Source organism: Siphateles boraxobius, unplaced genomic scaffold (assembly GCF_051911475.1).
Source record: "Siphateles boraxobius isolate OS27281-9 unplaced genomic scaffold, OSU_SipBor_1 75, whole genome shotgun sequence".
Classification (NCBI taxonomy): Eukaryota; Metazoa; Chordata; class Actinopteri; order Cypriniformes; family Leuciscidae; genus Siphateles; species Siphateles boraxobius.
In genome coordinates this window covers 2,169,797-2,196,007 of record NW_027509203.1, presented here as the reverse complement: position 1 = coordinate 2,196,007, position 26,211 = coordinate 2,169,797, and the positions used below count along the sequence as shown (strand labels likewise).

General features: G+C 39.1%; 1 protein-coding gene across 7 annotated transcripts in view; it reads left to right on the top strand.

The window, feature by feature from the left end:
- Nucleotides 1–26,211, top strand: part of LOC143724537 (serine/threonine-protein kinase WNK2) — a 78,450-nt gene that overhangs the window by 18,050 nt on the left and 34,189 nt on the right. For 2 of the 7 annotated variants that reach the window (XM_077217656.1, XM_077217655.1), the window contains exons 4-23: nt 110–330; nt 1,378–1,535; nt 6,059–6,147; nt 7,257–7,476; nt 10,246–10,498; nt 10,807–10,913; nt 11,255–11,908; nt 12,347–12,928; nt 14,286–14,396; nt 15,188–15,604; nt 16,558–16,812; nt 17,643–17,692; nt 17,810–17,969; nt 18,623–18,739; nt 19,201–19,371; nt 21,823–21,874; nt 21,962–22,033; nt 23,607–24,499; nt 25,514–25,571; nt 25,994–26,067. In XM_077217656.1, the coding sequence (XP_077073771.1) occupies nt 110–330; nt 1,378–1,535; nt 6,059–6,147; nt 7,257–7,476; nt 10,246–10,498; nt 10,807–10,913; nt 11,255–11,908; nt 12,347–12,928; nt 14,286–14,396; nt 15,188–15,604; nt 16,558–16,812; nt 17,643–17,692; nt 17,810–17,969; nt 18,623–18,739; nt 19,201–19,371; nt 21,823–21,874; nt 21,962–22,033; nt 23,607–24,499; nt 25,514–25,571; nt 25,994–26,067 (4,714 nt within the window). Of the gene's footprint in view, nt 1–109; nt 331–1,377; nt 1,536–6,058; nt 6,148–7,256; nt 7,477–10,245; nt 10,499–10,806; nt 10,914–11,254; nt 11,909–12,346; nt 12,929–14,285; nt 14,397–15,187; nt 15,605–16,557; nt 16,825–17,642; nt 17,693–17,809; nt 17,970–18,622; nt 18,740–19,200; nt 19,372–21,822; nt 21,875–21,961; nt 22,034–23,606; nt 24,500–25,513; nt 25,572–25,993; nt 26,068–26,211 lie in introns of all 7 variants that reach the window. The other 5 variants (XM_077217654.1, XM_077217653.1, XM_077217657.1 and 2 more) reach the window with 3 other exon arrangements.

Here is a 26,211-nt window from a genome sequence, read left to right as displayed (position 1 = left end):
CACACATTTTGTGGTTAGTTAATGTCGTGTATTCAGTTAAATGGAACTTAAATTACAATACAAGTAATGCTGATTATCAGTTATAAATGCCACTCATTATTTTCTCCAGGTATCTGAAACGCTTTAAGGTGATGAAACCCAAAGTTTTGCGCAGTTGGTGCCGTCAGATTCTCAAAGGTCTGCATTTCCTTCACACACGCACTCCTCCCATCATCCACCGGGACCTGAAGTGTGATAACATCTTCATCACGGGCCCCACGGGCAGCGTCAAGATCGGGGATCTGGGTCTGGCTACGCTCAAAAGAACCTCCTTCGCCAAGAGTGTGATCGGTGAGACGCTGGTCCTTCATATCCAGCTGTTTTGGATGCTTATCCAGTATTTTTATTAATTATTCAGGTTCTTTTGATTTTGCTTTTAACACATTTTACTATGTTTACATGGTCCCCATGGGTCCTTGAAGTCTTAAATTCAGTTTGATCAAATTCAATATTCACAATATCTTAAAGTCTCCCTGTAGTCAATAATTTTATCACTTAAAACTCATCTTTGATCACCAAAATTACATATTTAAGTGTTTTGTTTATTTTAAATAAGGTCATGCCTTAAAGTGACTTGAATGTAGCTCAACATCCTTTTATCATTTAGTATACATGGTTCCATGAATATGCAAATGAGCCCCGCCTCCACTCACTCACTCACTCACTCACTCACTCGGAGATCCACTCGTTGACGATCACACGTTGATCTGATTGGTTACAAGGTAGTTTGTGACGTCAGAAACACCAGCGATTTCAAAGTGTGTTTTTGAGACTGTCTTTGGTTCACTGCAGTTTTAAGGAGAAAATACTCAGCAATGCTGTTGACTTATGAATTTACACATGGTTTGTCTTAAAAAAAACATATATTAATATTACCAATATTAAAAACACCACATAGACATATAAACTGCATACAAAGTTGGATTTTCACCACAGGGGGACTTGAAATGGTATAAAAGAAGTCTTAATGGTCATTTCAAGAGGTCCTAAATTAGGGGACAAAAAGACAGGAATTGCATTTCAAAGTCGCATTTCAGAGTAAAAACGCACTGTTGTTTTTATTCAAGTGCATGTCTGAAGGGTCCAGACTGTCTTTAGGGAAGTTTCGATTGCATTTTCTTTTTTTGCTTATTTCATCTTACCTCCTTATAGTGCCTACTAAAGTACCTTTGTATACAGTTAACCGGGGTAACCGCTATATTCCTATCATTGCAGAATCGAGAGGCGGATATTGAGTGCTATTATAAGATGGTGTATGTTTCTAAATTGAGTGCTATTATAAGATGGTGTATGTTTCTCTGTGTATCAGAAGATAATTTCATCCTTTGATTTCGCCAGGTACGCCGGAGTTCATGGCCCCGGAGATGTACGAGGAGCATTACGACGAGGCCGTGGACGTCTATGCGTTTGGCATGTGCATGCTAGAGATGGCCACGTCTGAATACCCGTACTCCGAGTGCCAGAACGCAGCTCAGATCTACCGCAAAGTAACTAGTGTAAGTCACACCTGCACTTCAACACTAGTGCGATCATTTCATTTCACTGATGGAAGAATACTGTGGCTGTGACTGATTTGATCTTTGAGAGTCGTGTTTCTGCACAGACCCTGGTCATGCTGCTGCTGATATCCGTCTCAGTAGACCTAAAAAAAAAGTGGTTTACTATTCCCCTGTCGCACTAAATTACATTTTGTTGTTCACTGGTAACATTTGTTTAATTAAAGGCACACTATGCAGGAATTCCGTTTTTGTCAAACAGCGCCCCCTAGAGTCGCTGTAGAGTACTTGTATTTAACGTTACTGTCGTAAATACCACTCATGCAGAGCGTCTCTGCACTTTATAATAATTAAGTAGCCTACCGCGTTTGATGGCTTATAACGTTTTTACATGATTGCTGCTAAATTACAAGTAAATAGCCAATAGCCTAGGCCTACTGTATAATTTAATTTGAGTTTTTTGAGTGTGATGTAAACATTATAAAATGCCAGATGACATCAATAAAGTTACATGTACGTCGCATTATTTCATAACAATGTCCGTTATGATGTCGTTAGACATAATTATTGCAATTTATCATAATAGTTTGCAAATTGCGCTCATTTACACTATTTACAACGTGTAGGCTTATTTATGTCCTGAGATATTGACAACTGTTCTCATGATAATCGCAGGATTGAACTTTAACAGTGAAAGACTGAGCGAGAGTGGGACTCTTGTCCGGTTCATCACGCTGTCAGATTCACTTTTCCTTTTTCTAGACTCTTCCGACGCGCTTTCTTTGCTTTTTCCATCGTCGAGTATCACATCTGAAATGCGCGCAAGTGTCTTCGTGCTTCATATGTTGTTGTTGATGTGTGTGACGTCGTTGCTGTAAAGCATGTCGTGATTCTCGCGAGATTTGTCGGGGGCGCTCCTCTCAAACTTGCATTGCCCAATACAATAAAGTAAAAACCTAGTTAGCAATTACTTTAGTTTACATAGTATGATGTATTTTATATTATTATGTAATATACAATGTACTTGTTTTCCAATACAAATATCCAAACATTCTTAAATCAAGATACATTTACTGGAGAAGCAAAATTACTTGAGATATTAAGTCTTGTTTTCTGAAAAATGGATAAAAATGAAGTGGGTTCATGGTTAAAACAAGAATAAATATCTGCGTATTTGTATACTCTATAAGGTACCTTATATATGTATTTGTTTTTTACTTTTTGTTTTAATGACAATTAAAGGGATAGTTTACTAAAAAAGTAAAATCTCAGTCATTTACTCACCCTCATTCACTTTCAAACCCGTCTGATGGTGTTTGTTTTTCTATTGAACACAAAATAAGGTCCCACTTCATATTAAGTGGCTTTAAGTATTATATACTTACATTAAAAAATATGTACAATGTACATGTTGAATTGTAAAACACTTTTGCTGATAGTGATACGGGTGAGGTTAGGGTCAGGTGTGTGTGGTATGGGTCGTTTAAGGCTGGGTTAAGGTGTAAGGGAAGGGTCAACAGTGTAATTACAAATGTAAATATAGCTGCAAGCAGCGATTACCGGGGCCAAGCGCAAGAAGCGGTAACAGATGCCATCATGGGTGGGAGTGGCAGACCAACTGCAGCAAGGAGCAATTAAAGATATTTTAGGAGAATTTTGGGAAAATGGCTGAAAAATCATATATAAAGAAACTTATAAGATGATTTAATGGTTTATCACTTTCAACAAATAGGTGGCGCAGTTACAAAATTGATGTGATGTGGTCAGAGTGAGGTGACAATGACACATACAAAGTTTGGTTTCAAAATGTCAAGGCATTGCAGAGATAGTCTGAATAGTCATTTTGGCAGTATGCCTCAACTTTGATGCTGTGGTATACGAAAACGGTTTCGTCTATCAACACAAAATCCATAACTTTTAGTCGGCACGGTCTGGAGAAGATACGATTCGATTTTGGTGAAAATCGGACAAACGGTCTAGGAGGAGATCGAAAAAGTAGGTATTTAATGAAAATCAAGATGGCGGACAGGAAGTTTGGCTGACTTTGGAAAAATTGGTATCTTTGTTTTCAGCATAACCCAAGAAATCAATTAAGACCAGAGTCATTACAATAGGCAAATGCATTCAAAAGTTATTAGCATTTTTGTATATTTAATTATAATTTTGACCAAAAGGTGGCGCTATCTCAAAATCTTTTGAATACCTTCAGGAGATGTTGCTGGTTGCAAATTCTGAGTTTCATAATGTTACACCAATGCATTTGTTCAGTATAGCATTTTACATCACAAAACTGTATTGAAGTCAATGGGAATTTCATGTTTTGATCTATTATAGCGCCACCAAGAAGCAAAATCTCACAATTATTTTCCTGTGTCCTCGGAATGAGCCCATACATGTGTGTGCCAAATTTGGTGAAAAAATATATTTCAATTCGCTTCGGAGTTATTGACATTTATATGAAAAAACACGTCAAAAATGAATGACACGTGACTTTGATTGAATTTTACTACACCTTACTATCAATATTTTGGCATTTGAGCTGAAATGTGACGTTAAGGAGCTATGGTTCCAAACTTCTGACGGTGGTTTCATCTCGATCGGACTAATGGTTTCGAAGATATCTGCAAATGTTTTTTCAGCGCTAAATCACAACGCTACACAAACCTTTAGGCAAAACCTAGCATGTTTGGTATCTGTGGACTCGGCAAGGATTCAGGAACCTAACGAGATGACTGCCGTGAAAATAAGTCAACCACACCCAGAGTTATAAGCATTTGAAAAATACATTTTACCACTAGGTGGCGCTGTTTCGAAACTTCTCATGCACCTTCAGGGCATCGTTCTGATGACCCAAAACGAGTTTCGTAATAATTCGTTCATGCGTTCAGAAAATACAGCATTTTAGCACATAATTCAAAATGGCCAACAGCCAAAATGGCCGACCTGGGAAAATTGAATATCACTCGACATGACGCCCTGAATCTAACGAGACCACTTTTAGGATTTTTGGACAAACCATTCAGAAGTTATAAGCAAAAATAGCCATTTTCTGTATCTCTGGACCAGTAAGTGGCGCTGCACTGAAACGCAGCATTTAGCCTCAGGTCATGTCTGTGATGACATGGACCAAGTTTGGTCTTAATACGCTAAAGCGTTGCGAAGATACAGCCTTACGACTGTTTTTGCAAGCGCTACGTAAAATTTGTTCGAGCGTTTATCAAAAGCGAGTTGACGAATCAATTTGATTTTAATACATTTTTGTCAGCACTGCCTGAAGATGATCTGGTTAAATTTTCGTGGAAATCGGACAAACCGTCTAGGACGAGTTCGAAAAAGTAGCTTTTTGAGAAAATTCAAGATGGCGGCCATTTTTTTATGACGGAAAATGACCTCATGGGGTGCAATCGAATCGTCATGAGCTCAGGAATCAGAGGAAAAAATAATTTTGTTGATAAGCTTTACGGTTCAGAAGTTATTAGCAAAATAAAAGTGAAACTTTGGACAGGTGGTGGCACTAGAGGCAATGACTTAGAAACACCAAAATTGGTGTATTTAATGTTGGGACTGTCCTCTATCAGAATTTCAAACCAAAACAACTTTCCCGCAATCGGTTCTATGGGCTGGCTTAGACTCCAAGAGCGGAATAATAATAATAATAATAAGAACGCCAACGATTACAATAGGTGCCTCAGCACCTTTGGTGCTTGGCCCCTAATTACATAAATTAATTACAGCTGTAGTTACATGCAGGTATTTTTAAAATATAAGTAAAATGTAAAAACATGTACATGTACACAATAAGTCCATTGTATCAAATTATTAGTTTAAATGTAAGTACATAGTACTTAAAGCCACTTAATATAAAGGGGGACCCAAAATAATATTTTTTTCATACAGCGATAAGTCATAATGAAGAAAAAAAATCCCACCAAAATATCACAGTAAAAATAGTCTTTGTGCACTACAGGTCCTTCTCAAAAAATAAGCATATTGTGATAAAGTTCATTATTTTCCATAATGTAATGATAAAAATTAAACTTTCATATATTTTAGATTCATTGCACACCAACTGAAATATTGCAGGTCTTTTATTGTTTTAATACTGATGATTTTGGCATACAGCTCATGAAAACCCAAAATTCCTGTCTCAAAAAATTAGCATATCATGAAAAGGGTCTCTAAACGAGCTATTAACCTAATCATCTGAATCAACTAATTAATTCCGGAGGCTTTTAAAAACTCCCAGCCTGTTTCATTACTCAAAACCTTCTCAATTTTTTGACAAGGACCTGTATATTCTAAGTTGAACGATAGTATTTTGTGACTGAAAACCCAATGGACTTATAACCTGAGCATCACTACGGTTCACAAATCAGACTACATGACAGTATCTGTGGAGTCAGGGTTCAGCTGACGTCCGGTCGGCTCACTGGAGGAGATTATCAGCCAATAACAGCATCAGTTTGGGTCTGTTCCTCACAAACACGTGTCCTACAGTAACGGGCTCTTAATGTGTCTCTCAGGGGGTGAAGCCTGCCAGCTATAACAAAGTGATGGACCCTGAGGTGAAGGAGATCATCGGCGAGTGTATCTGTCAGAATAAGGAGGAGCGGTGAGTTTCTCACGGCTTCTGAAGTCACTATATAATATATATAGTCATGTAACCCTTGTGGACATGTTTGTCTTTTTCAGTTTTATTTTTTGATCATTTTGCCTGTGTTAATGCAAACTGTATACATTTTGGTACAGGTATGTATTTCTGTTGCAATTTTCCTTTAAAATTAATCTATTTTGCACTAGGTACACAACTAGTTCCTCTCAGCAACTTTTGGACAAAAATGTCCCCATTGAAACCCATTAAAACCGCAACTTTTAATTGCAGGGCCATTTAACTACAAAATGTTGCAATCTTTATTAATAGGCTTTCATTCTGTTGGCAAGGCTTCAAAATTAGAAATTGTAAAAAAAAAAATACCAGTGCCATTTTCTCAGGTTTGGCCTGTAAAGCAAATACTCGCTTTATTCCTGTTTTCTGCTTCTGCATATTATAGAGACAATTGGGTAAATTATGCAGCTTTAATTGTTTTGGTATGGATGTCAGAGTGTGTGTGTGTGTGTGCGTGTGTGAGAGAGTGTGAGTGGGGTTTGTTTGTGTGTGTGTGTGTGTGTGTGTGTGTGTGTGTGTGTGTGTGTGTGTGTGTGTGTGTGTGTGTGTGTGTGTAATAAAACAAATTTGTGTGTGCTTGTAATAAATGAGAGATGATAACTTAAATCGTTGTTTTGCTGCATCTAACGGGGAAAATCTGTTTCTGCGCCCAAACAAAATCTTCCTGAAAACTTATTTTTTTTGAGATATCATCCACAAATTTGGAACACAACTTGCTTAGATTTGTGGCTTTGGTTTTTCTAGCAGTTTTAGAGTTCAATGTTTTTTTATGATATATATTTTATATAAAATAGTGTTCATAAATCATTTTCATTAACTTTTTTTGGTTTTACTTTTTAAACTTTTTAAGCTCCCAAGCTTCAAGTATTTATGACAGTTTTTTGACACGGACATTTTTGTCCACTATGGACCTATTTGTAACTTTTTTTAATTGATGCGCAAGGGTTAAATCTCCTAGTTTGTTGGTCATCATTTCCTGAATGTTGAGCACCAGTTTTGACTGTATCCTGGAACATGTGCGTCCGGTAACGGTGTCTGCAACTCTCTCTTCACAGCTACACCATCAAGGACCTGTTGAACCACGCGTTCTTCGCCGAGGACACGGGTGTGCGGGTGGAGCTGGCGGAGGAAGACGACGGAATGAAGATGTCCATCGCGCTGAAGCTGTGGGTGGAGGATCCTCGACGGCTGAAGGGCAAGTACAGGGACGGAGGAGCCATCGAGTTCAGCTTCGACCTGGAGAAGGAGGTTCCTGAAGCCGTGGCACAGGAGATGGTGTGTGTTTTAGCCACTTCACCAGCGTTTCCCGCGTCTCCAAGCTCGTCCACGATAAGATATATGATATAACTGCACTTGTTGTGCGTCATGCTAATGTGGACCCAGATCTGATTTCAGCTTCCTCATATTTTAATATAAATATACATTTCTAAATATAAATTCCTAATATATAAATTTCATGATTCGATTAGAGTTTGATTCACCAGATTGCGATCAATTCTGATATTGATTCAATTTGGATATATATATATATCAGGCACAGTACATGTCAATTTCTCTCAAAGGAAGAAATATCTCCTAATGCTGCATTTTGGGAACCCTGTCAGTCGCTACATTACTGTAATTTTACAGGTTAATATTAACAAATGATGTGCATACAAACATTTAATGACATGTTTGTACTCCAATTCGTTTTTAACACAAACATTTATAAATGAACAGTGGCTGTCGTAAGCGGTTCTTCTATATTTAATGTACTTTGAATAAACTCATTATTAAAGCATGTTAAGTAAAAATATAATGATTTAATATAGTGCATTTATATAATGATTTAATATAGTGCATATATATTATTTTTTATTTATATAGAACCTTTCAAGATCTCAAGGTCACTTTGCAAGAAATAAAGCTATCATACAGCAACACAATAATATCAAACAGCATTTCAACATCAAAGACTAAAACTAAAGCAAATAATAGGACAGAACCTTGTGACGTTATTTTACATTATTGTTATTGTTCTCCAGCTGTTATTGAGGTGTTTCTGCGGTTGAAACACTGATTGATGGATTACATGAGACATGATTGATTTCAGTTGTTCTGTTTCTTTCAACATTCCTTCTGATGTTCATGATGTTTATTTGCTGCTGTAACTAGTAGTAAAGAGGACGAGATGATCGGTTCATCTGTCACACACATTCAACACACACAAACACACATTTATTGACTCAATTCACTGACAGAATTTGAAAGGTTTGTTTAATATCAAAAGTATAGTGAAGTTTAGTTCTCGCATCAACTGAAAACAGCACTGACTAAAAGAATCAATATCGGTTCATCAAAATGAGAATCGATATTTTCAACCCAACATTTACCTTCAGGTGTGTTTATTCTGTTGAACTGTTCATTTAGAAAATAACCTTTTAAACCAGATTTACTGTGATATGTGAACACCACAAAAACAGCCAATACGTTTCATGGCTCATGAAATCTGATGTCTTCCTGATACTATTGTCTCTTAGCTATGAGCACTGAGATATTTCACACCTCTATTATGAAACACAACAGAATTTAAATGATTTTTGAACGGAATAATGTTTTGGCCAGCTTTGGATTATTCCATTGGAGAGGTGGATGTTTATTCCCTTAACAAAGAGCTGTCTATCCTCTCGTAACCTCCGCCTGCGATGCCGTTTTCCTGCTTAGATTTGATCTTGTCCCGAGTTTGAGCTTCATAACAACCTCCCTCGCTTTCTGAGGAACTCTGGATCCCCTGCTTGAGTGACGACCAAACCGGTTTTCAGATCTTCACACTAGATACGCTCATGCGAAGAAGCCAAAGCCACTTGTGCACGTTATATATTAAACCATGGTCTTATGGGTATGTGGCCTCTTGGACCCAGTTCGGATTGGAAAATCCTTTTGCCGTAATAACGAGTTATGTAATCTGAGCATTGTAATGTGTGTGAATGTTTGCTAAAGAGAAAATGAGTCGGCAGCTTATATTCACACAAACCACAGTCCAAACGGTTCACGCCTTACCCTGTCAGACACTTGTTCAGTACAGATATTGATCTTTCCATTTTGCCATTTTACACAAAACCCTTCATGCATTTAAGCGTACTTGGGTGAAGCTCACAAAAAAACTAAATTACCAGTACTTTCTTTTTAATGAATGCTAAGTACATGTCCCCACACAATTCTCTGTAGGGAGAAATTAAATGAGTAAATCATTCAGATTTGATTTAATTTATTAGAGACAGCACAACAAAAGCAACCATGCTCCCAAGCTTGCTTTTTTCTTTGTATTCTTTTTTAAATTCTGGTAATTCTCATTGCTTATTATGTATTATAATAATTAAATTAACTACGTATATATTTAAAAAAAGAAATATAATAAATAGGTAACACTTTACAATAAGGTTCATTAGTTAACATTAGTTAACTACCTTAGTTAACATGAACTAAGAATGAAAAATACTTCTTCAGAATTTATTCATCTTAGTTATTATTAACTTCGACATTTACTAATATGCCATTAAATTCAAAGGTTGTGTTTGTTAACATTAGTTAATGCACAGTGAACTAATATGAACACACAATGAACAGCTGTATTTTTATTAACTAACATTAACAAAGATTAATAGATACTGTAACAAATGTATTACTCATTGTTAGTTGATGTTTGTTTATACATTAACTAATGTTAACTAATGAACCTTATTGTAAATTGTTACCAATATATATTGAATATTTTTTTAACTTATTTTTTTATTTAAATTGATTTAGTAGAGACAGCACAACAAAAGTTTCCTTTTATTCTCATTTTTTAAACAATTATTCTTGGTCTCATTAGTCATATTTTTCCAATGTGTGTGCGCAGTGTGTCTAGTTGAAGCTTTCCCCCACAGACTCTTGCTTGTCTTTGTGGAATTTTCCTTTAATACTGCGAGATTCATTCCTCTGTTCCTAAAGTAGAGCCCTCATTTCTTCCTGTCTGCTCTAAAAAAGCGTGTTCACACCAGCCCCCTCTTGTGCTTCTGTCAGGTTGAGTCTGGTTTCTTCCATGAGAGCGATGCAAAGATTGTGGGGAAGTCTATCCGTGACAGGGTGGCTCTGATCAAATGGCGCAGGGCACGTACAGTGCCGAGGGCCTCTCAGGGTGGCACTGCCCCGTCCATGCCAGCCGGGACGGTACCGGTCCTCTGCGAACCACCCTGTCTGGTGGAGCCCGAAGACACTGAAGTGGACCAGCATGTCCGCGTCTGCCAACTTAGTGCCATGACTACATCCACCACATGTAAGCGTGTGCACCTGTGAACTACAGTAGTCAACATTTGAAGTGGATCAAAACCTTTCATCAAAGTTATAAATTAATTTTGAACAATACCCGTTCTTGTCTAAGGACTACTTTGATTAACTTTTTTGATCCACTTCAAATGTTGACTACAGTAGCTCAACTTACGTTTCATGCTGACTTTAACATGAAACTGTTGTCACAGACTCTCTTACAACAATATCCAATCTGAGGGAACTGAGGGACAAGTGGTATTGATTGTCTCAGATATTTGTTGTTTAGTCCATGTTTGTCTCTCTGTCTCCCTCTAGCTGACAGTGGCATTGGTTCAACCGTGTACTCTGACTCCCACAGCAGTGGTCTGCACAGTGTCATATACCAGTCACAACAAGATTCGGTCTTCACCACAACCCAGGAGGTTCGTATCACTTACCCATCATGGTTACTGATGATAAACTGCTGATATGTAAAGTTTGCATTCCTCTGCTTGCACGTACCCATGCATGCTTGTACTTGCATATCTTTTATACAGAGGAATTATACTAAATATAGACCGTCATTCATAATGACACTGTTGTGCAGTTTTGTAACTGGACAGTGTTGGTCATCAACCAGTTTGTTTGCCTATAAGTAGCATTCCTTGCATGGGAGGTTGTACATTCAAGCATCACTCACTATTTCCTCAAGTGTAAAAATGTTTGTTGTGTCCTTGATTTGATTATTAACTCAGTGTCATTTCATGATAATAGTTTGGTGAAGTGGCTTTTCTTCCAGGGTCCACATCATGCAAGTTACTCTGTAAATGACTTAATCAGAAGCCATGAGCATCTCCGACCCACAAGCCCTTTCTTCCTTCAAATACCACCAGACCAATCAGAGTCGACAGAAAGAGGATTGGAAAGTTCCGGCTCTATGAATTTGCTGTCTGTTCCTTTGCCTATTACGCCCCGCCGCTATAGTGACACATCAGTGGAAACGTCCTCTAAGACAGAGGGGGAGGAGCCTGTCTCAGTGGTGAGAAAGGGGCGTCGCCTTTCTTTAAACCCCACCCCTCACCAGCCACCGTCGCCATGTCAGGCCTGCCTGTCATTATTCCTACTTGGGACTTGTGCAGATGGAAGACATACGCCCTATTCTTCACTTATGCTTTCAGCCACAGGGGCTCGCAAGGGCTCTGTCAATGAGACCTCTAACCTCTCCCAGCTCAACAAATCTCTGGAGAGCATCACAGGCCACAAACATCAGACTGCTCTTGCCTTTCTAAGAGCCCCACTGACCAAGTCAGAAAGAGGGTCCTATCGGCCTGCCCGCAGCCACAGTGATGAGGGGCCCGCCATGGAGTCTTCTGGTGAGGAATTGGCATCACGTCGCAGAGCAAGTTTTTGTGCTGGCGAAAACTCCCTGACTCATGTGGTAGGTCACTCCGCAACTGAGGACAAGGTGTAACCCTGCTGCTTATAGAGGAAATGCTGTGGTTCTCTCTATTCTTTGTGGTGGTTCTGCTGTTGCTCCCAGGGGCCTCTAGGACTTAGTATAATTTGCTCAAATCTAAATGCGTTCTTCTTCTCCACTTCTTTAACCGTACTCACCAAGTCCTGTGGGTACTGCTGTTCTCTAACGGAGTCCATTTTCCCCTCAAAACCTACTCAATAACCACGCTTGCGATGTGACGTCATGCTGCTAACCATCTTTGTGAATCGTTTCATTTTTTCATTATCACTTAAACTGGTCGTGTGTGGTCTTCATGCATCCCTTCATATTACTCACTATTGCAGCTGTAAGTGTCTGTGGTTTTATTTATATGGAATGGCTGTGTATGCGGTTTTTAATAGTTTGTTTACTCTTCTGCAGCCTGCCGTTTTGAGAGTCCAAAGTCAGGCGGCACCTTCCGTAGCTCAACACGTGCAGACTTACCCTCCTGCATCCTCCGAGACCCCTGCACAGCCCACCGGACAGACTCTGTCCACTCCCCAGCTGCCGGCACTTCTGCAAGGCATATTGACTGCTCCACAAACCAGGACCCCACAGCAGCTTGCGTCTTCAAGTCAGACTGCAGAGTTGAACACGCAGGCCCATGTATCGCATCAGCCTACATTTGTGCCGCAGAGTGCCACAGCTCCGAGTTACCATCCTGCCACAGCAGAGCTAGCCAATGCACAAATATTTCCACCTGTGCAGCACACTGCAGTCGCAGCTATCCCATCTAAATCAGAAGCAGCGCTGGCTGCGGATCAGAGTTTTCAGAGTGGAGGATCAAGCGTGCGGCATGTCTCATCAGCACCTGCACAGCCTCAGCAAACTCCTGCGTTACACATTTTGCCACAACCACCTGTGAATGCCACAACAGACGGGCAACTCCACGACTTCTCGAACATGCAGCAAACTGCTCCTGTGCATCTGAGTCAGGCAGGCTCTGCACCATCTTTCCAGCAGGTACACTTGTTTCAACCTTATCTACCAAATGTGTGTGTATGTGTGTACCAATGTGGTTGATTCAGTTTATACACTTGTAATGATCAGACACACTTTCTCTCTAGTCTGTTTGGTTGTATTGGCTAACTGAGCTCATGGGCTTCTTAATGTGGGTCGCAGCTGTAGATTTGTCTTTGCTTGGTCCGTATTGCAGCTTATTCTGTCCGAATCAGGGGTTCTCAACTCTGTCCCTCAAGATCCAGGCAAGGCAATGGCCAGGCAAAGTTGTCCAGGCATCACTAAAGAAATTATATATTGTCCAGCTTTTGGCCTGTATTTTCATCTATCCAAAAGTAAACTGTTACATTTTCTGTTTTCTGATATCCTGCCGACTACACCAAAATGTTAGATCATGCCGATATCCTGCTGACTTAAACCAAAATGTTAGATCGGATGGATCTCAATGTCAGAAATATCAGATATATTAGATCCAACACTGGACCCCAAATCCCTGCCATAAGTGTTCTATCTGCCTGAGAGTTTGACAGAGAAAGCTAGGAAAGAGCAATCCTGTGATGTTAAAAACCTTGAAATGTAGAAATTCTTTTATCTCTAACTCATAGAGCCAAACATCCCTCGAAACCACACAATCATAGGATTAAACAACAATAGAAAGGAAATAAGTAAGATGAAAAATAAAATCATAAAAGGACAAATAACAATAAAAATTGTTACAATAAATGATTAATCAAATGACAACTACATAAATGACTGATAATAAATTATTATTAAATTAAATCATAAAAATAAGAAAATAAACTCAACACAGATGGATGATTGCTCTCTTAAAGTAACATACACACACACAGGTTAATATTGACATTCTTTTGATCCCTCAGTGATCAATGGATTACAAACAAACTGTGCTATTTCAATTTTTGTGACCACTCTTAAAGAAAGCTTGTAAGACATGTCTTAACGGTTTATTACAGTTTGTTCCTGGAGACCTACTTTCCTGATTCATTTAGCTCAAACTCTAATCAGACGCACACAAACCAGCCAATCAAGTTATTTAGGATCGCTTGGCAGATGTGATAAAGCAGGTTGGCAATAAACCTTTCAGGACAAGAGGACAGGACAAGGACAATCTCTGTTCTACAGAGTTCAGTCCCAACCCTGCAACAAAACACGCATGTTTGTAATTAAGTGTTCCTTGCAATCTTAATTAGCATGCATAGTTGTTTAGGGTTGGAGGATTGGACACCTCTACTGTAGAATAGACTGACATTGAGCTGACAAGAATAAGACTTACATCTGCAAACCATCTCATGTTTTTCTCTTGGCACACTTGTTTTTCTCTCTCTTTCAATCATGTTAGCTCCCCATTCAGACACAACTAATGGACAGCTGGCAGCAAAGAGTACAGTCCACGTCCAGTCTTCTTACACAACCCGTCCCCCCTCCACAGCCGGCAGCTTACCTCACACAGGTACACCTTACTGCTGGTTCTTCTGCTTAGGCGATGTCTACACAAATACAGATACATTTGGAATGCCTTTTCTCTACATTTTGGCCTTTCATCCACACTGAGACGTGTGAAAACTGAGCATTTTTTGAAAACCCTTTTCAACAAGGATACATTTGAAACTACTGTTCTGTAGTGTAGACTGTGAAAAGAGAGGTTTAAGTTTGCTCATGTTTAAGTTTAAACTCATATTGTACCAATAGATATAACTGTATCTGCCTGATAATAGGGGGGCTCGTCCGGGATAAAAGTTTTAAAGTGCATTGGTCTGAGCCACTCTTCATATTACATTCTTGCAAATGTCAGAATTTACTGCAGTTGCTGTCGTGCTGCAAACATGAGGCCAATTGCATTTTAGACTGCTTGGAATGGCGATTGAGTGTGGCCTGGATGCACCAGTGAGTAGGGAGATATTTTCCAAATAAAATGATTGTGCCAGAAGAACAGTGTGAAAACTTTTATTATATCTGGTCTCTCTGTATCTCAGGGAGCTTTTATGTTTTACACATGCACAGTAAGATAATTGTAGCATCTTCTGACGTTAGTATGGACAAGCAAATTTTGGAAAAAGTTTGAAAACGCTAGTGTGGACGGAGAGCGTTTTGAAACAAAAATGCTGCTTTCGATTGTATCTGGATTAATGTAGAAGTCAGATGCTATTTTTTTAACAGTCCGCTGTACAAAGGACCTTTAACATTCTGTTCTTGTTGATGGCTTATTCTTCCCATGCTACAATGCACTTTTGTCTCCTCCAGTTTCCTTCCCTTAACACAGCTCAGCCAGCTGGGATTCCTCTTCCTGGATGTGACCCGTACCCCGCCTGCTTTCCCTCTGTGCAGTCGTCCCTCACTCTGCCAGTCCCAACATACCCCAACATCTCGCCAACTTCATGTTCACAGATAGAGAGTTCTGCTTTAACTCAGTTCCCGCACCTGTCCTCCACCTCCCCTATACCCTCACAATGTCCCGTCCCACCCTTCGCTGCTCCATTGTTCTCGTCTCCATTGCCCACAATTCACCAGTACCAGCAGGCCTATTCTGTTGCTCAACAACCCACAGTAAACTCCATGGCCACTCTCTCTCAACATTCCCACAGTCAGGTCACACCCACTCCAAACCCCACCTCTATGTGTGTTGGAGCCCCGCCCACTAAACAAACTCAGCCTATACAGGTAGAGTATATCAGTTTGTTTGGACGGGTCTTAAATGGATAGTCCACCCCAAAATGATAATTTGGTTACACTTTATTTTAAGGTGTACGTGTTACAGTGTAATTATACATTTAAGTACTGAGTTATAAGAACTAGCTACATGTACTTACTATAGGGTTAGGGTTAGTTGCATGCAATTATGCACAATTTATAGTAATTACTATATGCACAATTTATAGTAATTACTATAGTAACTACATGTAACGTGTAAGGATGACACTGTACAATGAAGTGTTACATATAATTATTTTATTATTCACTCGCCCGGATGTCGTTTGTTAAAAATGTATCTAAATGTATTGCCATATCTGCTTCACATGATATTATGTGGTAAAGACAGCATGAAACAGAAGTTGCAAAAGTCTTTTCAACAAGAACAATTGTAGAGCTTTATTTTGTTTGTGGGGAATTGATTGGAAGGTTGGATTGTTGTGGTTTGCTATTGGTGGATCTTTAAAAAAATGATGTGCACAAATAAATAGTTTATTATGAACACTGCGATATTCCATTAAAAATAAGAATTGTCAATTTGGATTTCGTGGTGACTTTTAATACAACAACTGACATGATGCGTTGGGTCTGCTGAAAATAATAATTGTTCCAAAGCAATCAAATTGAATAGTTGCCAAATTTTCTAATAATAATAATCAAATAATTTTCAGAAAAAACATTAATGCCCATACTAATTCAATGTTAATATTTAAATATTTTATAGTATTAATCCAAAAGTCATACTTTTCCTGTTTTATATATATATAATATATATATATATATATATATATATATATATATATATATATATATATATATATAATGTATATATGTATATGTGTGGAAATCCATTTAGCTTTGTATAAGTGAATTTTACATATTTATGTATTGATAAATTTTTTGAAAAAACCTGTTTTTTCCAGGGATCCTTGACCAGCCAATGCCAAACTGTTCATGTGGACCAGAACTCTTCCATCAGCCATAATGCACCTCAGCCTCCCACTATACCGCAGCTCTCGCCTTTTAGACCCGTCCTCGATACATTCAGCTCTGCTGTGCCTGTGGACCAAAAGCTCGCAAGTCAAGCATCTTTACCCAACATTCCCAATGCAGGAGCCGGTGCCAGCCTGGCGGGCAGCAGCAGTGCATGTGCAGGAGCTCCTCCGGGCACCGCGGAGGTATTTACTGAGGTGTAACTAAACACAGTCTGCACATCAGTACAGTCACAATATGAATAGGAGGAGCAGTACAAAGAAGGAATTTTGCTGTTTGAGAAAATACAATCCTGAATGGTGCGCTCTCACGGTTACTTTTGAAACCTGAGGAACTTTTTCTTAAGATTTTAAATCCCTCAATTGTTCTCATGATTAAAGACTATCAACAGAAACTATCTTAACGCATTTAAACATTTTTTCATGTTGGTTTGTTTTTACTCAAGTCAAATCAACTTTATACAGTAGTGCTTTATACAATACAGATTGTTTCATAGCAGCTTCACAGTAATGCACAGCAAACTTTATTAAATATCAGACAAATTCAAATTCTGCTGTAAAGCAGCTCTACAGAAGACGATGTAGTTATTCAGCTCCATTCAGATCACTGTTGATTTAAAAAAAAGAGACATACATTTTATTCCTAAAAAAAATTAGGCTTAAATTACAGAGAAAATGACAAGTGTGAATAGGCAATTTTGGACACAAATGTTTTATTTTCATCAACAATCTTTATAGCTATAAACAATTTTGATGGTACATTATCAAAGGAATAATCTGTTTTGAAATGAAATGCCAGTAATGCATAGATTTGTGTAGGGTGCACCAAGAGATATTGTAGATTATAAATGTAATTCATTCAGTGCCAAAAAAATAATTTTGGTCCAATTTAAAATTAGACTGTATTCTGTGTGTTTGTAATGGTTGTTAGAGTTTTGCATTGTTGGCTTAGCAGTGCTCTAATGGCAAACTCAGTTGTGATGGCCATTGAATTCATTGCCTTCTGTGCACTTTAGGATCTTGTTGCCGATAAACAGGCAGCACCGGCTGGGTCCACTTATGACAGGTGCCGATTCTTTGTTCATAGATCATTGGCATCTTCTTTGTTTCATCTTGCATGTTTTTGGAGTTTCAAACCTTGTGCATACAGAAGCTCAATGATTGGATCTCTGCTCTTTCGCAGTATAAACTCAGATGCCACATCTGGTAAAGAGATGAGTGATGGGAACGAGGGATCCAACAGAGCTCGAAGTGAATCACGAGTCCGAAAAAACCTTCGCAAAACATCGCGAACTCGCTCCCGTCAAGACAAGATGAACAGATCCAAACTCACCATGATCAAAGTGAGTCCAGAGCATACAGTAAAACTAATGAAGCCTGTCCAGACATGATGTTTAGCTATTAGTTTTCAAAAAAGAACATGATTTGTGAACTGTTTAGCACTATCTGGACGGTAATTGTTTCTCACAGCGTTTCAGTAATAAAAGTGTCCATATTTAAAACATTATCGAGAACGGTGCTCAGCAGAGGTCAAATATGATTTACACAATGACTTTTGGATTGTTACCTTCTTGTAAAATCACAACCTTGGTGTTCGTCAAAGAAACTGGTAATTTGACTGGGATCTTTTATGCAGATCGTAGTAGAAAAACACTGACATTCTGGACTCAGAAGGTAATAAAGTGACTGATTAAGTTCTGTGAATGCTGAAAATACCCCACGTCCCAATGAGAAACAATCACTGTCCGATCAGGGCTTTTGAGTGGTTCACTGGTCGAAGCTCAGACCTCAGTACCAGTTGGACATTAGAAAACATGTTTAACTTATAGAGTTAATCCAGGCTGGTGTTTGATATTTATTCACTGGGATTGATCAGATACTGGTTATTAGGCAGTGATATTTTTGGTTAATGTTGTGTTCTTTCAGAGGGCATTAAGAATTTAAATATTCCTTTTTGTTGATGTTTCTGTTGAAATATTCTCCGTAACTGTTACAGGTGTGCGACACAGGAGACAAGATGGTGGAGTGCCAACTGGAGACTCATAACCATAGGATGGTGACATTTAAGTTTGACCTTGATGGAGATGCTCCAGAGGAGATTGCCACATACATGGTGAGATCTGTCTCTTTCTCTTCCTATACGCACCTCCTGGCAAACGGATGTGTTTTAAACTCCTGTGCTTAAGTTTGTGGAAGCCTTTTTTCTCAAAGTAAATGAGATGGAGGGGGTTTGGACCAACTATTATAATGACATAACCATGTTTATCCACATGAATTAAGTACTTCTACATTTTCATTATTTCTTATTTTGATTTTATTATTCATTTATGAATAGTTAAGTCTGCCATTAGTGAAAAAATTAGTGAATCATCTTCACAATATAACACTTCAGTTAGACCAAAAGCATCCAAGGCTGTGTGTTCACCAAATGCCATAGTGGCCCATTTTGTTTTGGTTGAGAACCATTGCATTAGTGCTCTACTGCCATGGAAAATATTGTCAATGTTCAGACAGTTTACAACTCACTGAATGTTGATTGCTAGATGGGCATATCTGTTCTTCATGTTCCTTCAGGTTGAGAATGAGTTTATTCTGTTGCTGGAGCGGGAGATGTTCATCGAGCAGCTGAAGGACATCATGGATAAAGCCGAGGACCTTCTGAGCGAGGACGCTGAGGGTGAGAAGGCTAACGTCCAGACCTCACCCCTCCGTCAGATGCCCGTCACCACAGACTCCGGCACACAGGTTTATTAATACATATATGATCTGGATGAAAATGGACAGCTCATATCTTCGTCCTAACTGAGCGCTTTCAAAGTGGAAACAGCGACTGTGTTCTTGTATTAGCATAACAGGGCTAAAGGTTAAATCAGCTGGCGAGGAAGGCTTTGAAAGCAAAGGCAAGGGGTAAAAGGCAAAACACAAATACTTAGCCAAAGTAATATGTTCCGTTTAGAGGGAACTCAACGCTGGGTTGACTGATGTAATGGCGATGCCATGGAATCTGGTGTCTGAGGCACATATAACAACACACCATTCATAGCTGACACAGTGTGATGATGATGCAAGATGCGTCCCAGCCAAGCGTGCCACACAAGTCCTGAAAAGTGTCTCGATCGCCCCCAGGTGGTTGCTCCCAGTATAGGTCATAAACCCCGCCCTCTCACTTGTAGTCTAATGGGATGCAATGAAAACCTAAACAATCAAAATGCACTTCAAATAAAGTTTTTCCAACAATGTTTTCTGAAGTTTTTACCACACTAATGTAAGTTTAATTGTTCTTTTTTTTTTAAATAAGTTAAAAACGGGAATGCGATGTCAGGGTTGACATCGAGGCCCTCGAGGGTGCAGGGCGCATTAATTGCGAAGATTTCTTACTGAGAATGCTCCGCTCCTGGCTGGCTCGCACACTATGGCTGTACTGCAAGCTTACCGGGGTCAAATACTTGGATCAAGTGGAAGGTTTATCCCCCGAGGCAGCTTCTTCTGCTCTTCGTGCCACCAAGCAGTCGGCCCACTCTCTTGGCCGGCGACGGAAAGGCATCTGTGGCTTAATTTTTAAGGGGTCAAGGAGTGAGACAAATCTGTCCACCTAGATGCCCCTGTCTCACCCTCTGGACTGTTTGGCACTGCTGTTGACATAGTGGTGGACTGGTTTAGAGAGGCAAGAATGTAGTTGGCCGCCCGTACCAGAAACAAGTAGAAGGCAAATGTGGTTGTGATCCTCCTCCGAGGAGTGGGAAGTGGAGGCGCCATAATAGGAGAAAACCCCACACAAGTCTGACGGCTGTGAGTGTGGTGAAAAAGAGGACATTTATTTAGCGGGGATGCTACTAAAGCTCTCGCCCCCTTTTTTCATTCTTTTCTTCTTCTCCTTTATTTCTTCCAGTTCCACCACCCCTCTGAGAAGGGTGTTGGTGTAAAAGAGGTTGTTTCTGGCACTTACTTTAGGACTGGGGTGGTCTAATATGAGGGTTACACCAACTCCTTACCCCGAGAGATAAAGTAAGCTAAGCTTGTTTAATTAAGCCTGCTGTTTGGCTCATGGTAGAATATGTTTTTGATAGACATGACTATCCACATTCATTATAATCTCTTTTCTGTCACCTTGTCCAGGTCTGGATATGAAGTAAAAGTATGCTCCTCATTGCCCCAGTCTACGGTTGGGGAAATTGTTAGAAGTGGGTCATGGACATGATGTCGATTTTCTGTTAGCTCTGCTCTTAGGGATCTAGACTCTCCTGGAGCACACTCCAAAAACTGCTTTTCTTACTTAGTATATTTGTCTTGTTTTCAGTCCAAATATCTAAATATTCTTAAATCAAGAAGAATTTACTAGATAAGTAAATTGACAGGAAATTATATCTTGTTTTTCAATAAAAATGATGTGAGATTTCCTTAAAATAGGCAACATTATATGCCAATGGGGTGAGAAAAATAATCTTGTTTTCCATTTGAATTCAGTTTTTTCTTCTTACCCTATTGGCAGATAATTTTGCCTTTTTTATGGAGAACACATAATTTTTATTTATTTTTTTGGAAAACAAGATAGAATTTCTTATGTCATTTTACTTACCTAGAAAATATTTGGACTGAAAACAAGACAAAAATACTAAGTAAGAAAAGCATGCTTTGCAGTGCATGGCTCAGACTAGTTAGAGATTCCAATTGAAAATAGAGGTTTAAAGGTCTTTCCTAACATCACTTTATTAGTTACTGAAAGCAATGTTGTGGATGGTGTGTACGGCTTCCCGCTGACACATTATTGGCTTAAGACTTAAGCTTTCGAGTTTTAGTGCCACAAGCAGGCTCTGGTCAGCATGACGTAGTTGGTATTGATGTCCAATTGCATCAGGCAATGCCATGTTGAGTTCCCTTAAAAGGAAAAGGCTAGGTTACATATGTAACCCCGTTCCCTGAGAGAACGAGAAACTGCGTGAGGTTGCCATGCTTCGAGCATGCCAGCATGTCTTCCTTCAGACGATACGAATCTGATGTCGTCTACTCAGGGCCCTTCTTACATACTTTGTGACGTAATCTCACTGTTTTTGTGCCATCTGGTGGTTTAGAGAAGAATAAAATCTGCCTTTTGCCTTGGTGTGCCTTTAGCCCTGTTGTACTTTAGGTGAAGTGAACTTTAGGTGTCATTTCTGTGCATCACCCAACAGAACTGAACTTGTTGTCTTCCGTATTCAGGGGTCAAAACCTGAGCACACGCAGTCTGACCAGCTAGTCTATAAACAGAACGGTAAGACTAAGACTCGTCATGTTCTACAGGTCTCAATGCAACAACTGTAGTATGAGCATTTAACACACTGTCCTCCTCGATTTACAGTGCTTCACACAGGAAAGCGCTGGTTCATCATCTGTCCCGTCGCTGAGACGACCGTGCCTGACAGAGAAGAGAGTAATACAGCACACCTCAACTAATACTAAATGCACTGTTATAGTACACTGCAAAAAATTATGTTCTTTCTCAGTATTTTTGTCTTGTTTTGCAGTACAAATATCTAAACATTCTTGAATCAAGATACATCTACTTGAGAAGCAAGATCTGTCAGTGTGGTCAGAAAAATAAAAAATCCTTGTGCTTTTAAAATGGATGTAAATCTCTCACTATGAAATATTATCACCAAATATTGGATTCAATCTTTTTATGAACTTGTTTTCTTTCAATAGTGCATCAGTGCCCGCCCACTTTTTCAGCGGCATTGGTTCAGCATTGCGAAAAGAATTAAAGACAAAAACAATTACTAATTTAATAATGTTGATTTATATGTATAAAAACAATTTTTTTTAAGTTTATTGTATACACACAAATATTTAGGGTTTAAGGGATAGTTCACTCAAAAATGGAAATTCTGTCATTAAGTACTCTCCCTCATGTCGTTCCAAACCCGTAAGACCTTCGTTCATCTTCGGAACACAAATGAAGATATTTTTTATCAAATCCAAGATCTCTCTGAAACTAGAGAATACTTTTTGTGCTCAAAAAACATGATGAACAGTGTTCTGACGTAGAACTTGGAAGAGCTGCACTGTATTTACAACGTAAACGGCGTAGGAGACGATAAGAAATTGTTGAATAAAGTCGTTATTTTTGTTTGTTTTTTTGCACACAAAAATTATTCTCGTCGCTTCATAAAATTGAGGTTGTAGTCACTGTAGTCACATGGACTATTTTAAAGACGTCTTTACTACCTTTCTGGGCCTTGAAAGTGATAATTAAATTGCTGCCTATGGAGGGGTCAGAGGGCTCTGATTTCTTCAAAAATATCTTAATTTGTGTTCTGGAGATGAACAAAGGCCTTACCATTTTTGGGTGAACATTTTGATCGACTAGATTACATGATTCATAGTGCTTTTGGGGCTTTGGCGCGGTTTGCTTGTGGCGACTCTGATTGTTGGAATTTTCTGTACAGCATCATGGGTAATGTAGTTTTTCACCATAAGTTACAATTTTCAACACGATTATTTAAAAAATATGCTGAAATAATGCAGGTTGACTGCTTCAACCAAAGTAAATACTATTGATTCATAATCTCATAGGCTGTCTTTAAAGGTTTATAAGTTACAATTAAAATACAGTTTCTCTATGGAAAAAATAAATGGAGTTTTTACTTGGAACCCGATTGTTGCGCTCTTTTAGCACAGGTTTTTTATTTATTTTTGGAACAGTTTTTGAGTGAAAAAAAAAGTTAAATGAAGCTTACTCACCTCAAAAAACACTTAGGCCTATGATCAGTCAGTTCGAAGAAGAGATTCAAAACCTGTGCTAATTAAAACGAGAACCAGTTCATAAAAAGACTGAATCCACTATTTGGTGATTAATATAGCATAACAAGCGATTTACAATGCAATTTAAAAGGTCTGTCATTTTTGACTGGGAACTGGTCTGGAAACCAAAACAAAAATACCAAGTAAGAAATACATTTTTTGCAGTGTGTGTGCTTGCTTACCGCTCACTAATTTTTCTCCAGACCCAGAGAGTTCCTCTACATCTCAAGCGCAGGACCTCGACAGTGCCAAACCTCTGCAGAAACAGCCCTCAATGCCACAAGCTCCTCTCTCTGACAGCACAGCGCCGGGTGTTTCGATGGTTTCTGATATCCCATGCTGCCCAATTGCGCCTCCTGTCTCTCTCGATGTCACTGCTCAGAAAGTCGACGAAACTCCTCAGAAGCCCATGGCTCATGAAGGCAGCCCGAACACAGAGCCGTGTGTCAGCCAGACTCCAGCCGTGGTGCTTCAGCAACCCTTTGCCACGCCCACTCCACAAGCTGCTGTCTGCATCAGCCAATTGCAGTCTCAGAGCAACAGCCAATCACAATCTCAGAGCATCAGCCAATCTCAGCCTCTGATCAGCAGCCAATCGCAGCCTCCAATCAGCAGCCAATCGCAGCCTCCGAGCATCAGCCAATCGCAGCCTCCGATCAGCAGCCAATCACAGCCTCAGAGCATCAGCCAATCGCAGCCTCTGAATAGCAGCCAATCGCAGCCTCTGAATAGCAGCCAATCACAGCCTCCGAGCATCAGCCAATCACAGCCTCCGATCATCAGCCAATCACAGCCTCCGATTATCAGCCAATCACAGTCTCAGAGCATCAGCCAATCACAGCCTCCGAGCCCCACCCATCAGCCCCAACCCGCCACAGCACCGCAGGTGCAGCCGGCCGAGTCCGACGGCGAAGGGCCGCCCCGACTGGAGTTCACTGACAGAACCATAAAGACTCTGGATGAGAAACTCCGAAACCTTTTGTACCAAGAGTACCACCCATCGCAAACCACAAGCTCCGCCTCCGAGCCGCCGGGATCCCCGCCGCTCTCAGACAGCCAAGGCAGCGATGGGGCCGCGAGGAACGCAGAGAAACTGGTAAAGTTTAATAACTTTTCACACGCACTGCCAGCTGTCAGTTTGTTTTGTTAAGACTGATAGCTGATAATAATTCCATTCAATTCACATTTATTTGTATAGCGCTTTTCACAATACACATAATTTCAACGCAGCTTTACAGAAAATGCATGAGTCCACATTATAATTTAGAGTGATCTGTTATCAGAGGAAACTGTCTAAGTTATGTATTTCAGAAATGTACATATTCAAAATCACAGTTAGTGAAAAATGTATTAATTTAAACAATGTAATAATTTAAGGCAAAAACAATGAGCTCATTGAAGTAATGAAGCATGAAGCAATAAAATGCTTAAATTCATACTTTTTGTAGTATTTTTTGTCAAATCAATCCTCCTTTTCACTCACACTGCCAGCTGTCAGGCTGTTCTGTTAAGATTGACAGCTGATAATATAACGGTAACACTTTACAATAAGGTTCATTAGTTAACATTAGTTAAATACCTAGTTAACATGAACTAAGAATGAACAATACTTCTTCAGCATTTATTAATCTTAGTTAATAATAATTTCAACATTGACTAATACGTTATTAAAATCAAAGGTTGTATTTGTTAACATTAGTTACCATAAATCCTTTTACTTTCTGTACGGTTAGTTATATCCTAAAACATTTTTTTTTTTTTTTTATTAATTTGGCTTCATGGCACAATACAGCTTAATAGCATCTAAAAAGACATCAGATGCACGGTTTCAGATAACGTAACTTTCAGATAACGTTAGTTTTATTTTATAACTAAATCAAATCATCATGAATCACTTATATTAATTTAGTATCTGATTTTATCCAAAGCAAATAAAGATCGAGAGAAATAAATACAATTAAATTTTATGACCTTTTCTTAACAATGCACCATTAAATTAAGTTTTATTTTAAGCGGTCTCATGTATAAATGTTTTTTTTCTCCAGTTTGTTGTATTTTTGCTATTCTGTATTTCTCAGATTTAATTTGAGTTGTTCTCCGTCTCTTTTAGCCTCAGATTCCAGAGAGGTCTGACAGTCTTGGGACCTTGAGTGACTCTGCTGTTGCCCGTAAGTTATGTGTGAGTGTGTGAGTGAATGTTCATTTATAGATGCAAGTATTCAAAAACACACAGAGAACGGTGTACTTAAATTAGTCCTTAAAATAAGCTAAATTTGCCATTTGGAAGACCTGTAGAAATGTAACATAAATGTACTGCAAACGTTTACTGCTTTAGTTGAATCTAGAATGAGACTGGAATATAAATCCTATTAAATCATAAGGCATTTGGTCTGTGAATGGTGCTTTATTGTCATTGTGTGGTGACGGGACTATATTGTTTAACTGCTGATGTCTGGTGGTCCGTTTTAATCGTTTTTATGTTTTTTTGTTGTTGTATTTTTTGTATTTTGAGCACTGCATGTTGTGTTTTAGTACGTTTAAATAAAGAGTTTTTAAAGTCAGAACCTCTCTCTCATTCTCTGTCCATCAGCGTTCAGAAAACTCCTGAGCAGAACGAACTCCGGGGCCGAATCAGGCACTCACGCATCCAAGAGCCACTTCCAGGTTACAGCACGTCAATAACTATTACTCAACGTCCTTGCACACTGAGTCCGAAAATTTCATATGCGTTTTTTCGTATTCGTGATTCGGTGGCTCTGAACTGTCATAACACCTCTCAAAAGGCTTGCTACGGATGCGAAAAACGCA